Genomic DNA, 15,621 nt, shown 5'->3' on the forward strand with positions numbered 1-15,621 from the left:
ATATTTTTGAGGTGCAATTACACAGGAAAGATCCAATTAAAAGTTGTCAGACAGTTCACATGGTACCATACTTCTTGGAACTGTAGATTTCTCATGCGAGTGTCTGTCAGGCAGCTGATGTGTTTACATTCATGGTTTTCTCAGTAGTGGACCCTTTTAGAAGAGAAAAGCCTTCTCAAATGAGGTCACGCTTCTTTTTAAATGCAACTTTCCAAGCTCTCTCTTGCAAGGGGCATCTGACCTTTGTTCCAAACGGATGTGTTTAGTGGATGCAGTTCTGGAAGAGCTATGTAGGTATGGTTAACTTTATTTTTTTAACTCCTTCCCTCCCCCTGCCTCTCAAACTGTTAAAATATTCCCCTCCCACATGTGGCAGAGACATGCGTTGTCAATGAACGGAGAGATTCCACAGAACTATGTTGGCTTTAGCTCACTTTTCACTCCACGATTTGATTTTTTTGGTTTTTTTTTTTTTCTTCCTGACAATGTTGTCTTCCAACTGAGTTTGTTTTGCAATACGTTTTTTGAGGAAGAATCTCAGATGAGATTCTTTTTGGCTTTCTGCCATGTGTTCTCAGTAAGTGGTGCTTTCCCAGATGCTTCTTGTGTAGGTGTCCGTTTTGTTGTATGTCTATTCAGTGCTTTACTGGGAATCTAAGCATCTGTGATTTTTGTTTTTGGAGAAGGTGTAGCTATTTGATTTGACAGCTGTCAGTTTGAGATGTGCAGTTCCTTCTTGCAGTATTTCAACAAGCCTTTTGAGAGGAACTCTTTGTGCAGCCAGGATGATCATCCATAAAAGATTAGAGCTTGCATTCACTGATTCTTTAAAATTTGTTTTAATGGAGAGTACTTGCAGTATTCATTGACTTTGTTTTTTGCAAAAGCCGAAAATATGGAATATGTAGTTTCCACTGATGACTGTGCCATAACTTAAATCTCATCCAGATCTGTGTATAGCATTAATTTTTTGTGTGTGGCTTAAATATATGTTAAATGGGCTTCAGGAGTTATTTTGACAAACATCCCAGTTGGAGATACTTCTACATTCTTACTAAAATAGTGAATCTGTCCGGAGCTGTTTAGAGGTGGACAGACAGCATGTTTTTATTAAAGCTCTTGTTCAGCCAAACAGTAAAAAATTCTTAAATCATCCAGTTTCTAATACTCAAAGCAGCTCTCCGCAGGGGGGTGTTTATTTTGTTCTTATCTTGAAACATTGGAGTAGATGGGTCTTGGGTGTTTGTCTCCAGAGTAGTTGTAGTGAAGCTGTTGGTGTACTGGTTCTTACCTTCTGTGCCTCGCTTAGCTTCCTACCCTAGTGCCCATCAGTGTGACACTGCAGAAGCACGCTCTATGCCCAGGGAGGTAAATGTCCCCCTATGTGAGTTGAGGTGTCCCGAATCTTCTGTCAGTGCATCTGCGGTGATGCGTTGCCTGGATGGTTGCATGGTTTAAAATGCAGCTAGAGTTTGTGGGGCTAGAGATGGTCTTGTGGTGTGTTCTGTTTTTCAGCGAATACAACCAGTTCAGTAATTCTGGGTCTGGTCTCTTTTCCAAGCTAAGGCTTTAATGTCCTCAGTGGGATTCATACCTCCAAAGCTTTATATGTGTATGCCTCTAATAAAGATGTTTCTGTGTGAGAGGGTTCTCTAGGACCCTTTATTGTTACTGGAGAAAAATAAGCACCTCTGGTGGTTCTTGTCCTCAAGTGGATACATGGCAGGGGTTGACCAGTTGTATGCTACAAGCACAGGGAGCCTGGGTGATTGGCTTCTGTATAAACTACTACTTCGTAAACATCTAAACCTGGAGCAGACGGATTGTATCCCTGTTCTTTTTTCCATCTTTTGACATCGTGGAGGCCTTGTGAGATTCCTGCTGTGTCCTTTGCCTGCCTGGCAGAGGAGCTGCTCCTGAACAGTTTCAGCTGATGGGCTTTTAACTTAACTCCGTGCCACCATTTGGAGTTCAGGGATTCTACATGCAGCCATCTTCTGGGAGTATGATGAGATCACGATCACAGGCTAGATCACAGTATGTAGGATGAGCTTATGGTACATTATTGAGAGAGGCTTAACCTTGCCAAAAAGGCTCTGCTGGTTGGGAGAGGAAGTGGCAGCTGGTGGCCGTGGTTAAAGACGTGTGCTTGCAGTTGATCAGGTCAGTCTAGGAGTAAAGTAGGTTCAGAGGAATTCCCATCGTTAAGACAGGACTTACACTTCTAGTTCTTCTTCGAGGTACAGTTGAAAATGTTAACAGCCATTTCATACTACTGCTTTGTCCTCAGGTTACTGAGGCACTGGGAAATGTTTCTGCTTAAGTAGTTGTTGAAACCTCAATATTTAGGAAATGTCTTCTGGGCTTTTTTCGGTGAACAGAGCTATTTTTTATTTTTGCTGGGACACTCCAATGAAATGAGACAAGTTACGCTATTTGTTGATTTTCAAGGTTTCATTACCCTTTTGTTTAGGAGAAGCTGGTTGCCTTCTGGATGCTTGCTTTCAAGCATCATATGTCCTCTCTCACCAGAAGGAGTGGAAACTAATTTTTTTTTTTTTAGCGAAGGTTTTGGTTTCGTATGAGGACACAGTGCAAGGAACACGATTTTACGGAATTCATTAAATTTGGCAGTGTTCTGTGTAGCATTAATCTCATTTGCTTTTCTGTTCTCTCATTCTCATGTTTTTCCTGCTCGCCTTTACTGGTTGTCCATTTTCTGTCCTGAGAAACTGTCATTTGTGACTTTCTCCCACTGAAGTTAAAGTTAAATAATTTACACGACTTTCTTTCAATGTGAGTTTTAAGGGAGCGTGCTCTTCTGAAGAAGCATGCCTGCCTTCAAGGGTCAGCCAGGACTTACTGCTCGTGTGCATAAGCTGCAAAGTTGGGTGGTTTTGTTTGCTGAATATTGAAATTAAGTCAGACGTTTGCATTTTAGAGAGTAAGTCTAGAGCTTATAAAGCCTAAGATTGAAGGCAGTCCTAAACAAAACAGAAATTCTGTGGGTTTGAGCAGTGTTGGGGACTGTCTGCAGGTGACGGGTAATGCTGTCCTGCTACCCTTGACTGATACTTTTTTTTTTCTTCAGTATGTACTTCTTTCAGTATGGACTTGTCTTCCAAAATACCACTTCTTCCTCATTTCCCATCTCCCCTTCTGACTGTCACTTGTTTCTGAAAGTCTGATTTCTGTGCTGTCTGCAGAGACAGGACAGTTCCTGTCTTGTTTCTCTCTTGCTGAGAAAGTGCTTGTGGTGGGAACAGATTAACAGAACTGGGGAAATGTGGATCCAGCAATTAGTGTGAAATACTTTCTGACAACATAAGACTCTTTTTTTTCTTTAGGATTCGTTGTTTACTTATTAAAAACTGTTGTATTTTGTCTGCTGTTACTGAATGTTGTGTGGCTTGACAAACTTGGAATTGTCATTAATTATTATTTTTCTTGCCAAATGTATGCACAGTTTTCAGCAATTAAATGTGTTCATTCAGCAACTTGAAAGAACTAAACCTGTTTCTGCATCATCTTCCCTTCTGCCTTTAATTCATGCAGCAGAGTTGTCCTCCCCAAAACATACATTTTTCAGTTAAGACAGGGATGTATGATAGGCTGTAATTTACTTTTATATTGCTTTATGTTAGCATTACAGTAATGGAACCTGAGGACACTGCAGCAGTTTCCAGTATGCTGTTGATACAGTCTCCAAAAGCAGCATCTACTAGGAGAACTGGTATCAGTATTCCCATAGAGAAACGTTCGATGCTCATCACATTTAAAGGATGACTTAGCTATATGTAAGATCCTTTGTTATGGTTATTGCATTCAGTAAAAGGGCAGAAAAAAGTGATTTTGTGACTTGATTGAATAGGTAATGTTACAATTGTCATAAATACTAACCATTTCTATTAACTCAGCACAGTAATTATTAAAACCCCATCTATATTCTTTGCCATTGTTTGTATTAGAACTGGAGGCAGAAATTAAGTAATCAAATTGTCTCTTTAGTGCTTACAGAAACCGGACCTCACCAGTGACACAAAGGACAAGGAATATAAGCCCCACGATATTGCACAGAGACAGTCTGTTCAGCCGTCTGAAACTTGTCCACCTGCTCGTCGAGCAAAACGCCTAAGAGCAGAGGTGAGATAACCTGTCTCTACGGGGGCAAACGCTGCGCGGTGACCGAGCTTGCAATCCTAGTGCAGTGATAGTTTGTCTAGCCACATGGCACCACAGGTTTTGGGTAAGTTACAAGACAAATGTTATTTCGATCAGATTGCTAAATGTATATGCATACTAAACAGATGTTTAAATTTTTCTTTGCCATTGTTAAACATACCTAAATATTTATAAATGCATAAATTATAGATAGCATGGTAAGGATTGTGTGATACTTTAAAAAGCCTGTTACTGAGGTTTGAAGTTCTGAGAGGCTCTTGGACTCAAGCTGTTCCATTTATACATAAGTTATGAGTACATATGCTGTAATAATGTTTTTAGCATGATGATAAATAATATGGGGCTCATAGATTAAAATACAGGTGACAGTCTAGAAATGCAGGTTGTCTTTTGCAGCTTTGATCTCTGTTTCCTCAGAGGACAGCTAGTGAACAGTGGTTATTCTTTAAATGGGTTGGGAGATTTCTTTGAATCTTTCATGAGTTGAAGCCAGATGCTAGAGCAGAGAAGGTTTTTGTTATAACTTTAGCATTGTTGTATTTCATTTTTCAGTCCGAGTTCTATCAGTTTGTGATACTTTCGCCATGCAATGTAAGGAAAATATTGCATAACATTAAGCCAATATGGTTTTGTACCATCAAACAGGATTAGTCTTACATGTGCTTAAGAAATAATATTTATTTGGATAAGCAGAGGATTTGTTGATTATATCTGTGCAGAGTTCTCCTGTGAAAACATATTTTGAGAGATCATGATGTGTCTCCGCTGCTGGAAGACTGTGATACTGTGACTTCAGTATTTCCAGACTGATGTTGCTGCCCTCAGAGTTGACGGTTTCTTTTGCTTGAGCAGATGAAGAGTAGGGGAGGCTTATTCCCAGGAGACTGTCTGATTAGTGGTGACATCATCAGTTAGGAAGGTCATGATTGACTCTGTTTATAATCCAGATTTCTATTTAAGTTTGTTTCAGACTCTCTATTAACCCGCGTTACTCTGGTCCTGGTCTTTATTACTACCAAGTAGTACAGCTTAGTTGTTGCAAATTCTGCCTATAATTATTCTTAGTAAGTTACAATTAAGGTTTTCTAAAGCTTTTCTGCTCAAGTACCTGGTTACAAGGAGATTTATAATTCTGAGAAAACCTCAGTAGTTTGATGTGAAACTTTCCATTTGAAGTATCTGCCTGTGGTTGAAAGATGCTACTTCTCACATACCCTTGAAAGAGTAACAGCAGGGTAAATACATGCTAAAATTTTAGCTGTCTCTCTGGCAGTGTTTTCAGGGGACGCTGACTAACAAAAAGTGCATGTTTGTGTGGGAACTAACCGCTCATACTTAGCCAAAATGCAAGGCTGCTCTCCCCGCTCTTTCCCTGAGCATTACTGATGTCATGCAACTCGTTTTTGTGGAAAGAAAATACTTTATTAAGGATAATACTGAAACATACAGAGCTAAGGCTGAATTAAGCAACATGGGCTGACTCGCTTAGCAAAGAGCTGTAGTGTTTTAAGACAATAATTTCTAAAAATTAGGATTTGTTAATGTCAGTGTTTCCGTTTGTTTCAGTGCAAAGTCAGGTAAGCTGATTAAATACGTTTTGTTCTTCGTTGGAGCTACATGCAGTTGATTTTTGCACTGGCCTGGTTGCAAAGTAGTAATGTTTGGGTAGTGCGTCTCGACTTTTTGCTGTAATGAGACAGACAAGGATTAGTGAGTGTCTTAAACTCTAAAACCTAAGTTCATTCTCACTTTTACCAGTTTGAAATTTCCTGCTTTTCAAAGGCTAACCATCTACTTTAAACTTTTAAAATAAGTGAACTACAGTAAAGTACTGTAAATTACTCTTACTAGCAAAAAATACAGCCTGTGGCCTAAGTGTTAGTTTGCGACTAAGAAACATACAGTGTTAACCTTGCCCTTTCCTGCCTGGTGAGTAAACACTTAGGAGGTAATGTTCATAATTAGAACAGAAAAGGGCAATGACAGTCAGCTGGTTTCGAAAGACAAAGGATTTAGATGCTTGATGTAGAAAAGATGAGTGTAAAAGACCAGAACAATGCTGCGGAGCTGAAAGTGAGATAAATCGGTACGATAAAAGGCTCAGACCAAAAAAAAAAAAGCTGTTCTTGTGAAGCTAAATATAGGCGTAAGCCCAGAGTACGGACACAACTCGTAGAAGTTAACAGATGCCCCATCTTCTGCGTCTTTACTGCACTGCGTGCAGGGCGTGCGCTGTGTCTCGGGCAGGCAGCCGGGAGTTCAGATGGCAGTCAACATTGTCCCAAATACGAGTGTAAAACCAAAGTGTTCTGTCTAAGGACATTACTGATTTTTTTTTTCTTCTTCTTTTTTAAGGCAAAGAATATTAAAACTGAATCTGACCCTCCCAAAGCCAGAACTCATAATCTGAGACGTAGAATGGGATGTGCACCTCCAAAGTCTGAAAATGGTGAGTGGCGAGTGGGGACTGAAACAAAATATGAATGCAATTTCTGTTGCTTTGTACAAAGTCGTTTTAAGACCAGAGTTAAATTCAGCAGTTGGAACAATTCAAAGAGTTATACAAAAAATACTTCTGCTAATTTCATTTTTAAGTTAGAATTTATTGTAAGAGTTCTTTCATGGCTTTGAAATATTTTTGTTTGTTTTGTAAAGGGTTGAGTTTTCTTGGAGGAGAGGATATTTTCAGTTCAAAAAAATTTTCTACTTCTTTAAACTTCAATGTCTCTTATGGAGCAATCAGAAATGAGATTTGAGCCATATTTCTATTTTTTGTTAAGCATCTAGCATCAATCCACTGGCTTTACGTAGAGGAAGCTCTTTCAAGAATGTATCAGATTTCAGATTTTCTTTAGGAAAGAATTTGAAATCGGGAGATGAAATTCATGAAGGCAAAAAATAATATGTTGTAAACTTAATGATAACATTCCCATAATGTGATTTTTACATTGCTTCTATTGGTAATCCTGAGTCTGTTATCTATCCTTAAGAAATAATGATTTCAGACTGAGAAGAAATGTTTCGTGCCATAAAACACAAGAATAAGGTTGTTGACAAAAGACTGAGAAGAAATGTTTAATGCCATAAAACACAAGAATAAGCTTCTTGACAAATAATTTGGCAAAGCAACTATACGAACCATTTACAACTACTTAAAATTGAAATGAACTGGGCAGTTTGTCAGTCTCCTTTGTTCATTCAGAATTTTTTTTTTCAACAGTTTGTGTAGATTGCGGTCTTTTTGATTTTTTTTTTTTTCTTTAAGGATTGTCTCTAGGCATTAAGGTTTTTTCTGTTTTCCCCCTGAAGAGTAGAAGGAAGAAGTTCTAGACAATTTTTTAATGCTTAAGGTTATGATAGAGATGTAGACATTCTTCTCTTTAATATCTTTGTTAGCTCCCAGACTGCAAGAAGTGCTTCTGAATGTCTCATGTCCAGGTGTAAAGGTCTCTAGATCAGTTGTTCTTAGCTAAGAACTTCACTGACCCCTTGTCTTCAACACCAGAGCCCTGGGGTTCTCCACACTCCGTTGTATGGATTTAGGGGTGTGTTTTTTTGACTTTATTTATAATATCAGGAATGAAGACTTGAGTAGACACATGCCCAAATTAAGTAGGAATGTAAGAAGGCAGAGGAACTACTTCTTCATCAGGCCACTTCTGCTACATGCTTATCGTTGACGATGTGTTTTCATGAAAGCTACTGCTGCAAGCAACTGAAATGTGAAGATCATCGTAGGAAGCTGTAGTGTTGTTTCATGTCTCCATGCGACGTGCTGCTGTAAAATTGATGGAGTAGTTCAACCGCATTTGTTAACGACACATGGAAACAAAATCTTAACTTGTGAAGATACTCCTAATTTTGTTTAAATTCAGTTAAATGGGATTTAAAATACCCACTCAAAAAATGTGGCCTGTGATAGTCATTGCTAGCTCATGACAGTGTGCTTGGTTTTTGTAATACTGCTGGCTTCTGTGGGCATTGCAGGTGTTCAAAGCTTGCCCTACACTCACTGAAACAAGTGTGCGTATGGGATAACAAGTAATTCAACAAATAGCTTGGAGTGATGCAGTCTAAAAAGTAATAACAAATAAATAACAACAAGTAATGCTAAGCATTAAAACATTTTGTAACACCCTATTTTTTTTCTGTTCCATCAGAAAAGGAAATGCATAGCACAGTGAAACTTCCCGAGAAGAGAGAACATGCCGGGGAGCCAGAGAAAGACAAATCCAAAGTCCGGTCTAAAAAACCCACGAACGCTGTGAGTACACCCTGCCTTCCTGCTGCTTCATGTGGATTGCAGGTGTTTCTGGGTTTCTGTTGGGTATGCAGTGAAATCTCATGTCATTGCTATTACACTAAAGACGCTCTTGTATTCTTCATGTAACCCTGCGGTTGAAACAAAGCTGTATCTGTGCCTGCTGGAATGTACATGTTCATAAGATTTCATGCTGTTACAAAGCTGAAGATAGCAGCATGGTTAAGTTTCGCTATGTGTAACTAAAGTAACTTGTTTTCTGTCTCCAAGTACAGTCTCAAAATAAGCATTTTTGAAAGATGAGTCCAAATAGTAGAGGTTCTTCTGTGAACTGATCTCAGTCCCCATTGCTCTTTAACCTCAAGGGACCTTGATGTGAGCTTTGGCACCCGGCTTTCCAGCAGACCTGCCACATATTCCACAATTTCAGCACTAACTTTGAGGCTTTGTTGTTCAGATGCTTCTTAAAAAGCCAGCCCTGTTGCTGCTCCATCCAACCCTCCACACAGCACCATGCCCCCCCTCCAAAAACACCCCGAACTGAAAGCTATGGTAGTTTGACTCTTGAGAAGATGATACTGTCCATGCTGCTACTTGGGTCCTTCCTACAACTGAAAATATTGTTTAACCCACACCTGTAGCTAGATACTGGAGAATGACATGTGCCAATATTAGAAGCTGAACACCCCCACCCCCCAAACAAAATAGCTTACATGGAGGAGCAGGAGATGCTGCTGCTTTTTTTAACAATATAAGACCACAGGGTCTGCTTGTCCTCACAGCTCTCCTCTGTGTTTGAGAAGAGCCTTCCAGTCTGTAGCTAGTGAAGGTGTGGTGTAGGACAGACAGCTGACTGCCCTTCCACGTTTGGGGTGCCTGCACCTTTTCCTTGGGGCTCGGTAGCTGCTGGGTGAAACCTCCATCAGATGTCTTCAGCAGCTGCCCCCCTGCCCAAAAGCGCGGAGCTCTGCTGGGATGCTGAGCCTTAAATGAAAATGAAGGTCTTGGCCAGTATCTCTGGGGAGAAAGACAAACACTCCTATCAAGAGGAGCCCCTCTCTCTTCTGAGGCTCCAAACAGTTGGTCTCAGAGGAGGATGAGACGTGTGCGTGCTGCACGTGAGAGCAGCAAGAACAAGGGTCTGAGAGCCGTCGACGGGCGTTGTGTTGTAGCTGCCGAATCCACGGTACTGCTGGGTGAAGCTGTCCTGGCCACTGAATCAAGTCGTCTGTCATCTGGGAAAAAAATACATGGAAGGGCTTGCAGCTCTTGTGGTCGTCCCTTAAATTACGGAGGGGGGGATATTAAAACTTTTACATAAATATTTTGGGTTTGTCTCATTTCCATTTCAGAGGTAAAGTAAAAATAAGCTTTGGCAAATGTCACAGATGACGGAGCTACCGAACTGCTCTTTCACCACGAGTTACCTGAAGTGCTCAGATTCCCACTCCAGCAATTTTTTGTTACAGGTGGATCTGTATGTGTGTCTCTTATGTGGCAGCGGTAACGATGAGGACCGGCTCCTGCTGTGCGACGGCTGTGATGACAGTTACCATACTTTTTGTTTAATTCCACCCCTTCATGATGTTCCCAAAGGGGACTGGAGATGTCCCCAGTGTTTGGCTCAGGTAATCCAACAAACCGTAAAAGTTAGGCTGAAGGTTATTTTTTATTTTGTGGGGTTTTTTTAAACATGATCCTAGGGACTGAAAACACAATTCGTTATTACTTAAGGTTGTGCAAACAAGATGATAGAGGGCAAAGCTAAAATGAAGACTGGGCATGCTTCAAACTGGAAAGCTATCACTCAATATTTTGGAGCCAAAAATAGATGTGCCTTTAAAGAACATATTGTTTTTTAATGAACGCTTTTCCTCTGTAATTAAAATTGGAGTCTCACTGGGTGCTTCAGTGTGGAGGTCTGTGCTTTTTTTTTTTTCTTAGCTCTACTAGAGGAAGGAGAGACTGGGCATATTGCTTCATGAATGTTTATGCGGGTTTATAAATAAATAAATGTTGTGATTTGGTGAATTAAGCAGAGTAGTTTCTTCTGACTTGGGGCAGTCATTTCATTTCAGTCAGGTGTCCTGCCTTCCTACCCATCAGATGCTGTAATAGTAGCCCATTTGTGTAAAATGTGAGCACAGATTGTATGATTAACACATGATAGACATTAGTCTCTTTTCAATTGCAGGAGTGTAATAAGCCTCAAGAAGCATTTGGTTTCGAACAAGCGTCAAGAGACTATACGCTGCGCACGTTTGGAGAAATGGCAGATGCGTTCAAGTCGGACTATTTTAACATGCCAGTACATGTACGTTCATGTATTTATCCTGACACCATAATGTAGATTATGTTAAAATACATAGCTTTTGATGGGGAGAGGGGAATTCTGGCCTTGAATGGGATGAAATCCCAAATTGGAGGTTGTCATTTACATCAGTGAATCCTTGTTCTTGCTGGTGTCATGGTTTCTTGTTCCACTGGCTTCTTGGTTTGGGTTGTTTTTTTCACTTTTGAAGAAGCGTCTGTAAGGAAGAGAATACTCTGTCACCGGTTCCTGTGAGAACAAAGCAGCAGTACGTCCTGGGTGGAACCACGTTTCTGCTGCAGGTTTTCTTTCTCTTGTTGAAATAATTTTGAAATGGGGAAATGCTTCAAGCTAATGGAGGTTCCTCCCTGAGATAGCTTTTATGAACATGCTTTTTATATGCTGACTCCTCAGTATGTACTCCTCTTTTTTCTGCTTCTCATACCTAGATGGTCCCCACCGAGCTGGTTGAAAAAGAATTCTGGAGACTTGTTAGTACCATTGAAGAGGACGTGACAGTAGAATATGGAGCTGATATTGCTTCAAAGGAATTTGGCAGTGGCTTCCCTGTTAGGGGTGGGAAATTTAAAGTTAGAACAGAAGAAGAGGTAGGTCTTTATTAGTTTGCTGTGTGTGTTTGTATTGCAGTTCTTCATTAAATAAGGCTCTCTTGTTCAAAGCACAATAATAGAACTGGGTTGGAAAGTGTTTGTTTTGTGTATCTGGCGCATTATTTAAAGAGGAGGACTGCATCAGAGTTTTGAATAAATAAAATTTGCTGTGATCAGACATTCAAAGCTACAGGTTTATCCTAGAAGTTATTTATTAACTTCCAAATTGAAAAAAAAAAAGTCTCATTTTAACAAAGCAGGTCAGATAAGGTTTGTGAAAGGGGCAAAGACAGTGGAGGTTTTGTTGTTTGATTCATTGACCTGTTTCTTACATTTTTCAGTTGGGAAAGATGCTTTTCTTTTGTTGCTGTTTTGGCAGTTTTACATTCTTGGGTTTTTTTACTTCATGTTGTATAAACCTGTGACTGTTCTGTTCAATTTTTAGGAATACCTTGATAGTGGCTGGAATTTAAACAACATGCCAGTGATGGAGCAGTCTGTTCTTGCTCACATTACTGCAGACATATGTGGAATGAAATTACCCTGGCTATACGTAGGAATGTGCTTTTCTTCATTTTGTTGGCATATAGAAGACCACTGGAGCTATTCGATTAACTATCTGCATTGGTGAGTTTGGGGAATAAACTCAGCCTGAGAAGCAATCTCCCTTTCATTCCCCCATCACCTTTTTAATTTCCAGACTAAAACCAGATTCGTAGAGCTCAGGCCAGAGTAACCCCTGCAGTCCTGTAGCAGCAGGGTTAAATCTGACACAGTGTGACTCCTGCATTGATTCGCTGTTGGACGAGAGGTCATGTTTTGGAAAGAGACATCCATTCCCAGTTTTAAAAAATCCATGAGACACGCAGCAGATACTCCATCAAAAATTTTATTGTGCATAATGTAAAACTAAAAACCATGCAAGTTTGTTTTTTTTTTTAATCATCTAGCTTCAACTAACAGTCTTCGGATCCTGCATGGTTTTTTGTCTGTTAGATGGATCATTCTGTCATAAATCCCCTCATCAAGCAAACACTCGTGAACTGTAATCAGGACAGACATCTTTCTGATATTTTAGATTGAACTTCTTAAACTTTTCACCTTCCAACAGCTTTTCTAGAATTTGAATTATTCTTGTCGCTCTTCCTAAAGCCTGTCCAGCTCTTCCCCTTTCCTCTTTCACAGAAGTATTCCAGCAAAATGGTAAAACCCCATCCCAGCAGGTCATCTTTTTGGTCGATTATTCAATTGCTGCTCCTTGAAATAGCTGCTGCTGTAGTAAAGTCAGTGACTTAATTCACTTGCTTTCTTAGTACTTGACGTTATTAAAACAAATGTTTGAGGGAGGTGGAGTGAGTGAGTGATCAGGATTACACTGTATAAATTGATCTTCCATGTCACTTGTTGATTTTGCTTTTTTTCTTTGGGTCTTCAGTCAGGCTGAAGACTGTGGGATGGAGAGGAGGTTTTTAGTTTGCAATACAAACTTCATTTCTTCCACGAGAGCTTCCCTCACGATTGTTAGAATGGCATTATATCCTCCCTCATCTGTCCCAAATTGCATTCGTGGTTGCAGTCAAGGCCAGACAGATCTGTAAGTGCATACACGTGTATGTGCTCACACATGTACGTATGTTCACAGACACACGTGAAAGTTGCCCTACCTGCTTTTAATTTATTTCTTCTCTAGTTTGAAAGTCCTTGATGTCTTTTCATTTGCAGATCTGCTTCTTTATTTCCCTTCAACTTAGAGGTTTAAGTCTGGGTTTTTTAGCCTACTCGAGAGCATTGTGTAGTTAAGGTTAGTACTGTTCTTGACCTGAGGAATCAGTCTTAATGACTGCCACTGAAGAGACAATGCTCCAAACTCCAAAAAGACTTTGGATGGCAGGACTTGTTCTTGTGAAAGACTAGGGATGGCATGTCCATCTTCAGTGTTCCCATGTGCCTTGAAGGAGCCGCTCTCCCGGGGCAGTATTTCAAGCAGATAGTCCCAAGTGAACCAGGCTGCAGCAGCAGGCTTTTCACAGTATTGAAGGCAATAGTTCTCCTGCATGACTCTAAATCTTGTATTAGCTCTTGGAATGGTAAAAGGAGAATAAACAAATTGTTGCTTCTAAAGGTGCTTGCAAATAAATAAATAAATAAGATACCAGTCCTGGTCAGAGGAATTGCTGTTATTTGTGCTAATATTTCTAAAGGCAGGAATGTGGAGCTGTCAGGTAGCAGCGCAGAAAGAACTCTTGCCTTCCTGTGTTCTGCAGCTTGCTGCCTTCATAAGGCGGACACCTTAACACATCTGTTAGAATTGTGTCTGTCTCTGTTACCTGTTCTCCTAAAGTCCAGAGGCCCCTGGTACCAGTATCCTGGCCCACGTTTAGCATAGCTCATAACTGCTGTCATCATTCCTTGGCACTGACACGTATCGAGGAGCAGCATTCTTCACTAACCCAGTATTGGGTCAGGACACAGGACAGTTTTTAGTTGCATCTGTGGCTGGTCTCCATGAATTTGTAGAATTATTCCAAGATGATGACCAGGTCCAAGGCTGCATAGTCATTTAACACTGCATAGTGACAACTCGACTTGTGCTACTGCTGGTGATAGCAGTGTAACTGCCCTTCTGCAGTCCCTCCCGCTAGCTGTCGTCTTCATCATGGCAGAGGGGCTGTTTGAGTGCAGGAATAAACTCCTAGGTATGAGGGATATGCTTTGGATTCATACTTCACTCTTCTGCAATCATCCCAATTGCTTCATGATTTATGGAAAAAAAAGTACACTGTTGGGTCAGCTTTACTCTGGTAGCTCTGCCTTGGGAGAAGGGAACTTGTCTGTTATCTTCTTTTCTGAATACCTTTTCTAACATCGTTCTTTATAAGGGATTGGAAGGCATTTTCATCTTTGTGCTGTGGTGAGCCAGCTTCATTGTAAACCTGAAACAATATCTACTGGAACACATCTGCATAACCTTAATTTTCTTAGCTGGCTTGCGTTGGGTTAAGCTGTCGCTAAAAGGTTTTTTTGTTCCTACTCTGGATATGGATTTTTTTTCTTGGTGTCTTTTGCATAATTTGGAAGTTCAGTTCCTACTTAGTATATATTGCTTTTACGGCAATTACGCACAAAAGACAAGCAGCTTGTGTGCTGTTCAGTATATTTATCAATGACATGGACAGCGACATCGAGTGTACCCTCAGAAAGTTTGCAGATGACACCAAGCTGAGTGGTACGGTTGAGACACCAGAAGGATGGGATGCCATCCAGAGGGACCTGGACAAGCTGGAGAGGCGGGCCTGTGTGAACCTCATGAGGTTCAACAAGGCCAAGTGCAAGGTCCTACACCTGGGTCGGGGTAATCCCCAGTATCAATACAGGCTGGGGGATGAAAGGATCGAGAGCAGCCCTGCTGAGAGGGACCTGGGGGTACTGACAGATGAAAGGCTGGACGTGAGCCGGCAATGTGCGCTGGCAGCCCAGAGGGCCAACCGTGTCCTGGGCTGCATCAGGAGAAGCGTGGTCAGCAGATCGAGAGAGGTGATTCTGCCCCTCTGCTCTGGTGAGACCTCACCTGGAGTCCTGCGTTCAGCTCTGGAGCCCTCAGCACAAGAAGGACATGGAACTGTTGGAGCGGGTCCAAAGGAGGGCTACAAAAATGATCCGAGGGCTGGAGCACCTCTGCTATGAGGACAGGCTGAGAGAGTTGGGCTTGTTCAGCCTGGAGAAGAGAAGGCTGCGGGGAGACCTGATTGCAGCCTTTCAGTACTTAAAGTGAGCCTATAGGAAAGATGGGGACAATCTTTTTAGTAGAGACAACAGTGACAGGACGAGGGGTAATGGTTTTGAACTAAAACAGGGTAGTTTTAGGCTAGATATAAGGAAGAAATTCTATACAGTAAGGGTTGTGAAACACTGGAACGGGTTGCCCAGAGAGGTAGTGGAGGCCCCATCCCTGGAAACATTCAAGACCAGGTTGGACCGGGCTCTGTGCAACCTGATCTAGTTAGTGGTGTCCCTGCTCGCTGCGGGGGGGTTGGACTAGATGACCTCTAGGGGTCCCTTCCGACCCAAAACTTTCTATGATTCTATGATTTCTATGTGTTTTGAAGTTGTGCTGGAATCAGCAGAACTTCACTGAGGACTTCTTCAGTCTTTTTTTCCCCAGAATATTTTAAGCATGTGCTTAGAAACGTAGGCAGTTCAAAACCTAGGTCTGGAGGAGGGACCTGTGTTAAAATGTGAAGATTCAGGAAGGTACA

General features: G+C 41.1%; 1 protein-coding gene across 1 annotated transcript in view; it reads left to right on the plus strand.

The window, feature by feature from the left end:
* Nucleotides 1–15,621, plus strand: part of KDM5B (lysine demethylase 5B) — a 59,050-nt gene that overhangs the window by 17,188 nt on the left and 26,241 nt on the right. Inside the window, exons 5-11 of the mRNA XM_075443014.1 lie at nt 4,009–4,143; nt 6,538–6,631; nt 8,343–8,446; nt 9,913–10,071; nt 10,638–10,757; nt 11,204–11,362; nt 11,811–11,992. Of these exons, the coding sequence (XP_075299129.1) occupies nt 4,009–4,143; nt 6,538–6,631; nt 8,343–8,446; nt 9,913–10,071; nt 10,638–10,757; nt 11,204–11,362; nt 11,811–11,992 (953 nt within the window). The remainder of the gene's footprint in view (nt 1–4,008; nt 4,144–6,537; nt 6,632–8,342; nt 8,447–9,912; nt 10,072–10,637; nt 10,758–11,203; nt 11,363–11,810; nt 11,993–15,621) is intronic.

The sequence above is a fragment of the Opisthocomus hoazin genome, chromosome 25 (genome assembly GCF_030867145.1).
Source record: "Opisthocomus hoazin isolate bOpiHoa1 chromosome 25, bOpiHoa1.hap1, whole genome shotgun sequence".
NCBI lineage: Eukaryota > Metazoa > Chordata > Aves > Opisthocomiformes > Opisthocomidae > Opisthocomus > Opisthocomus hoazin.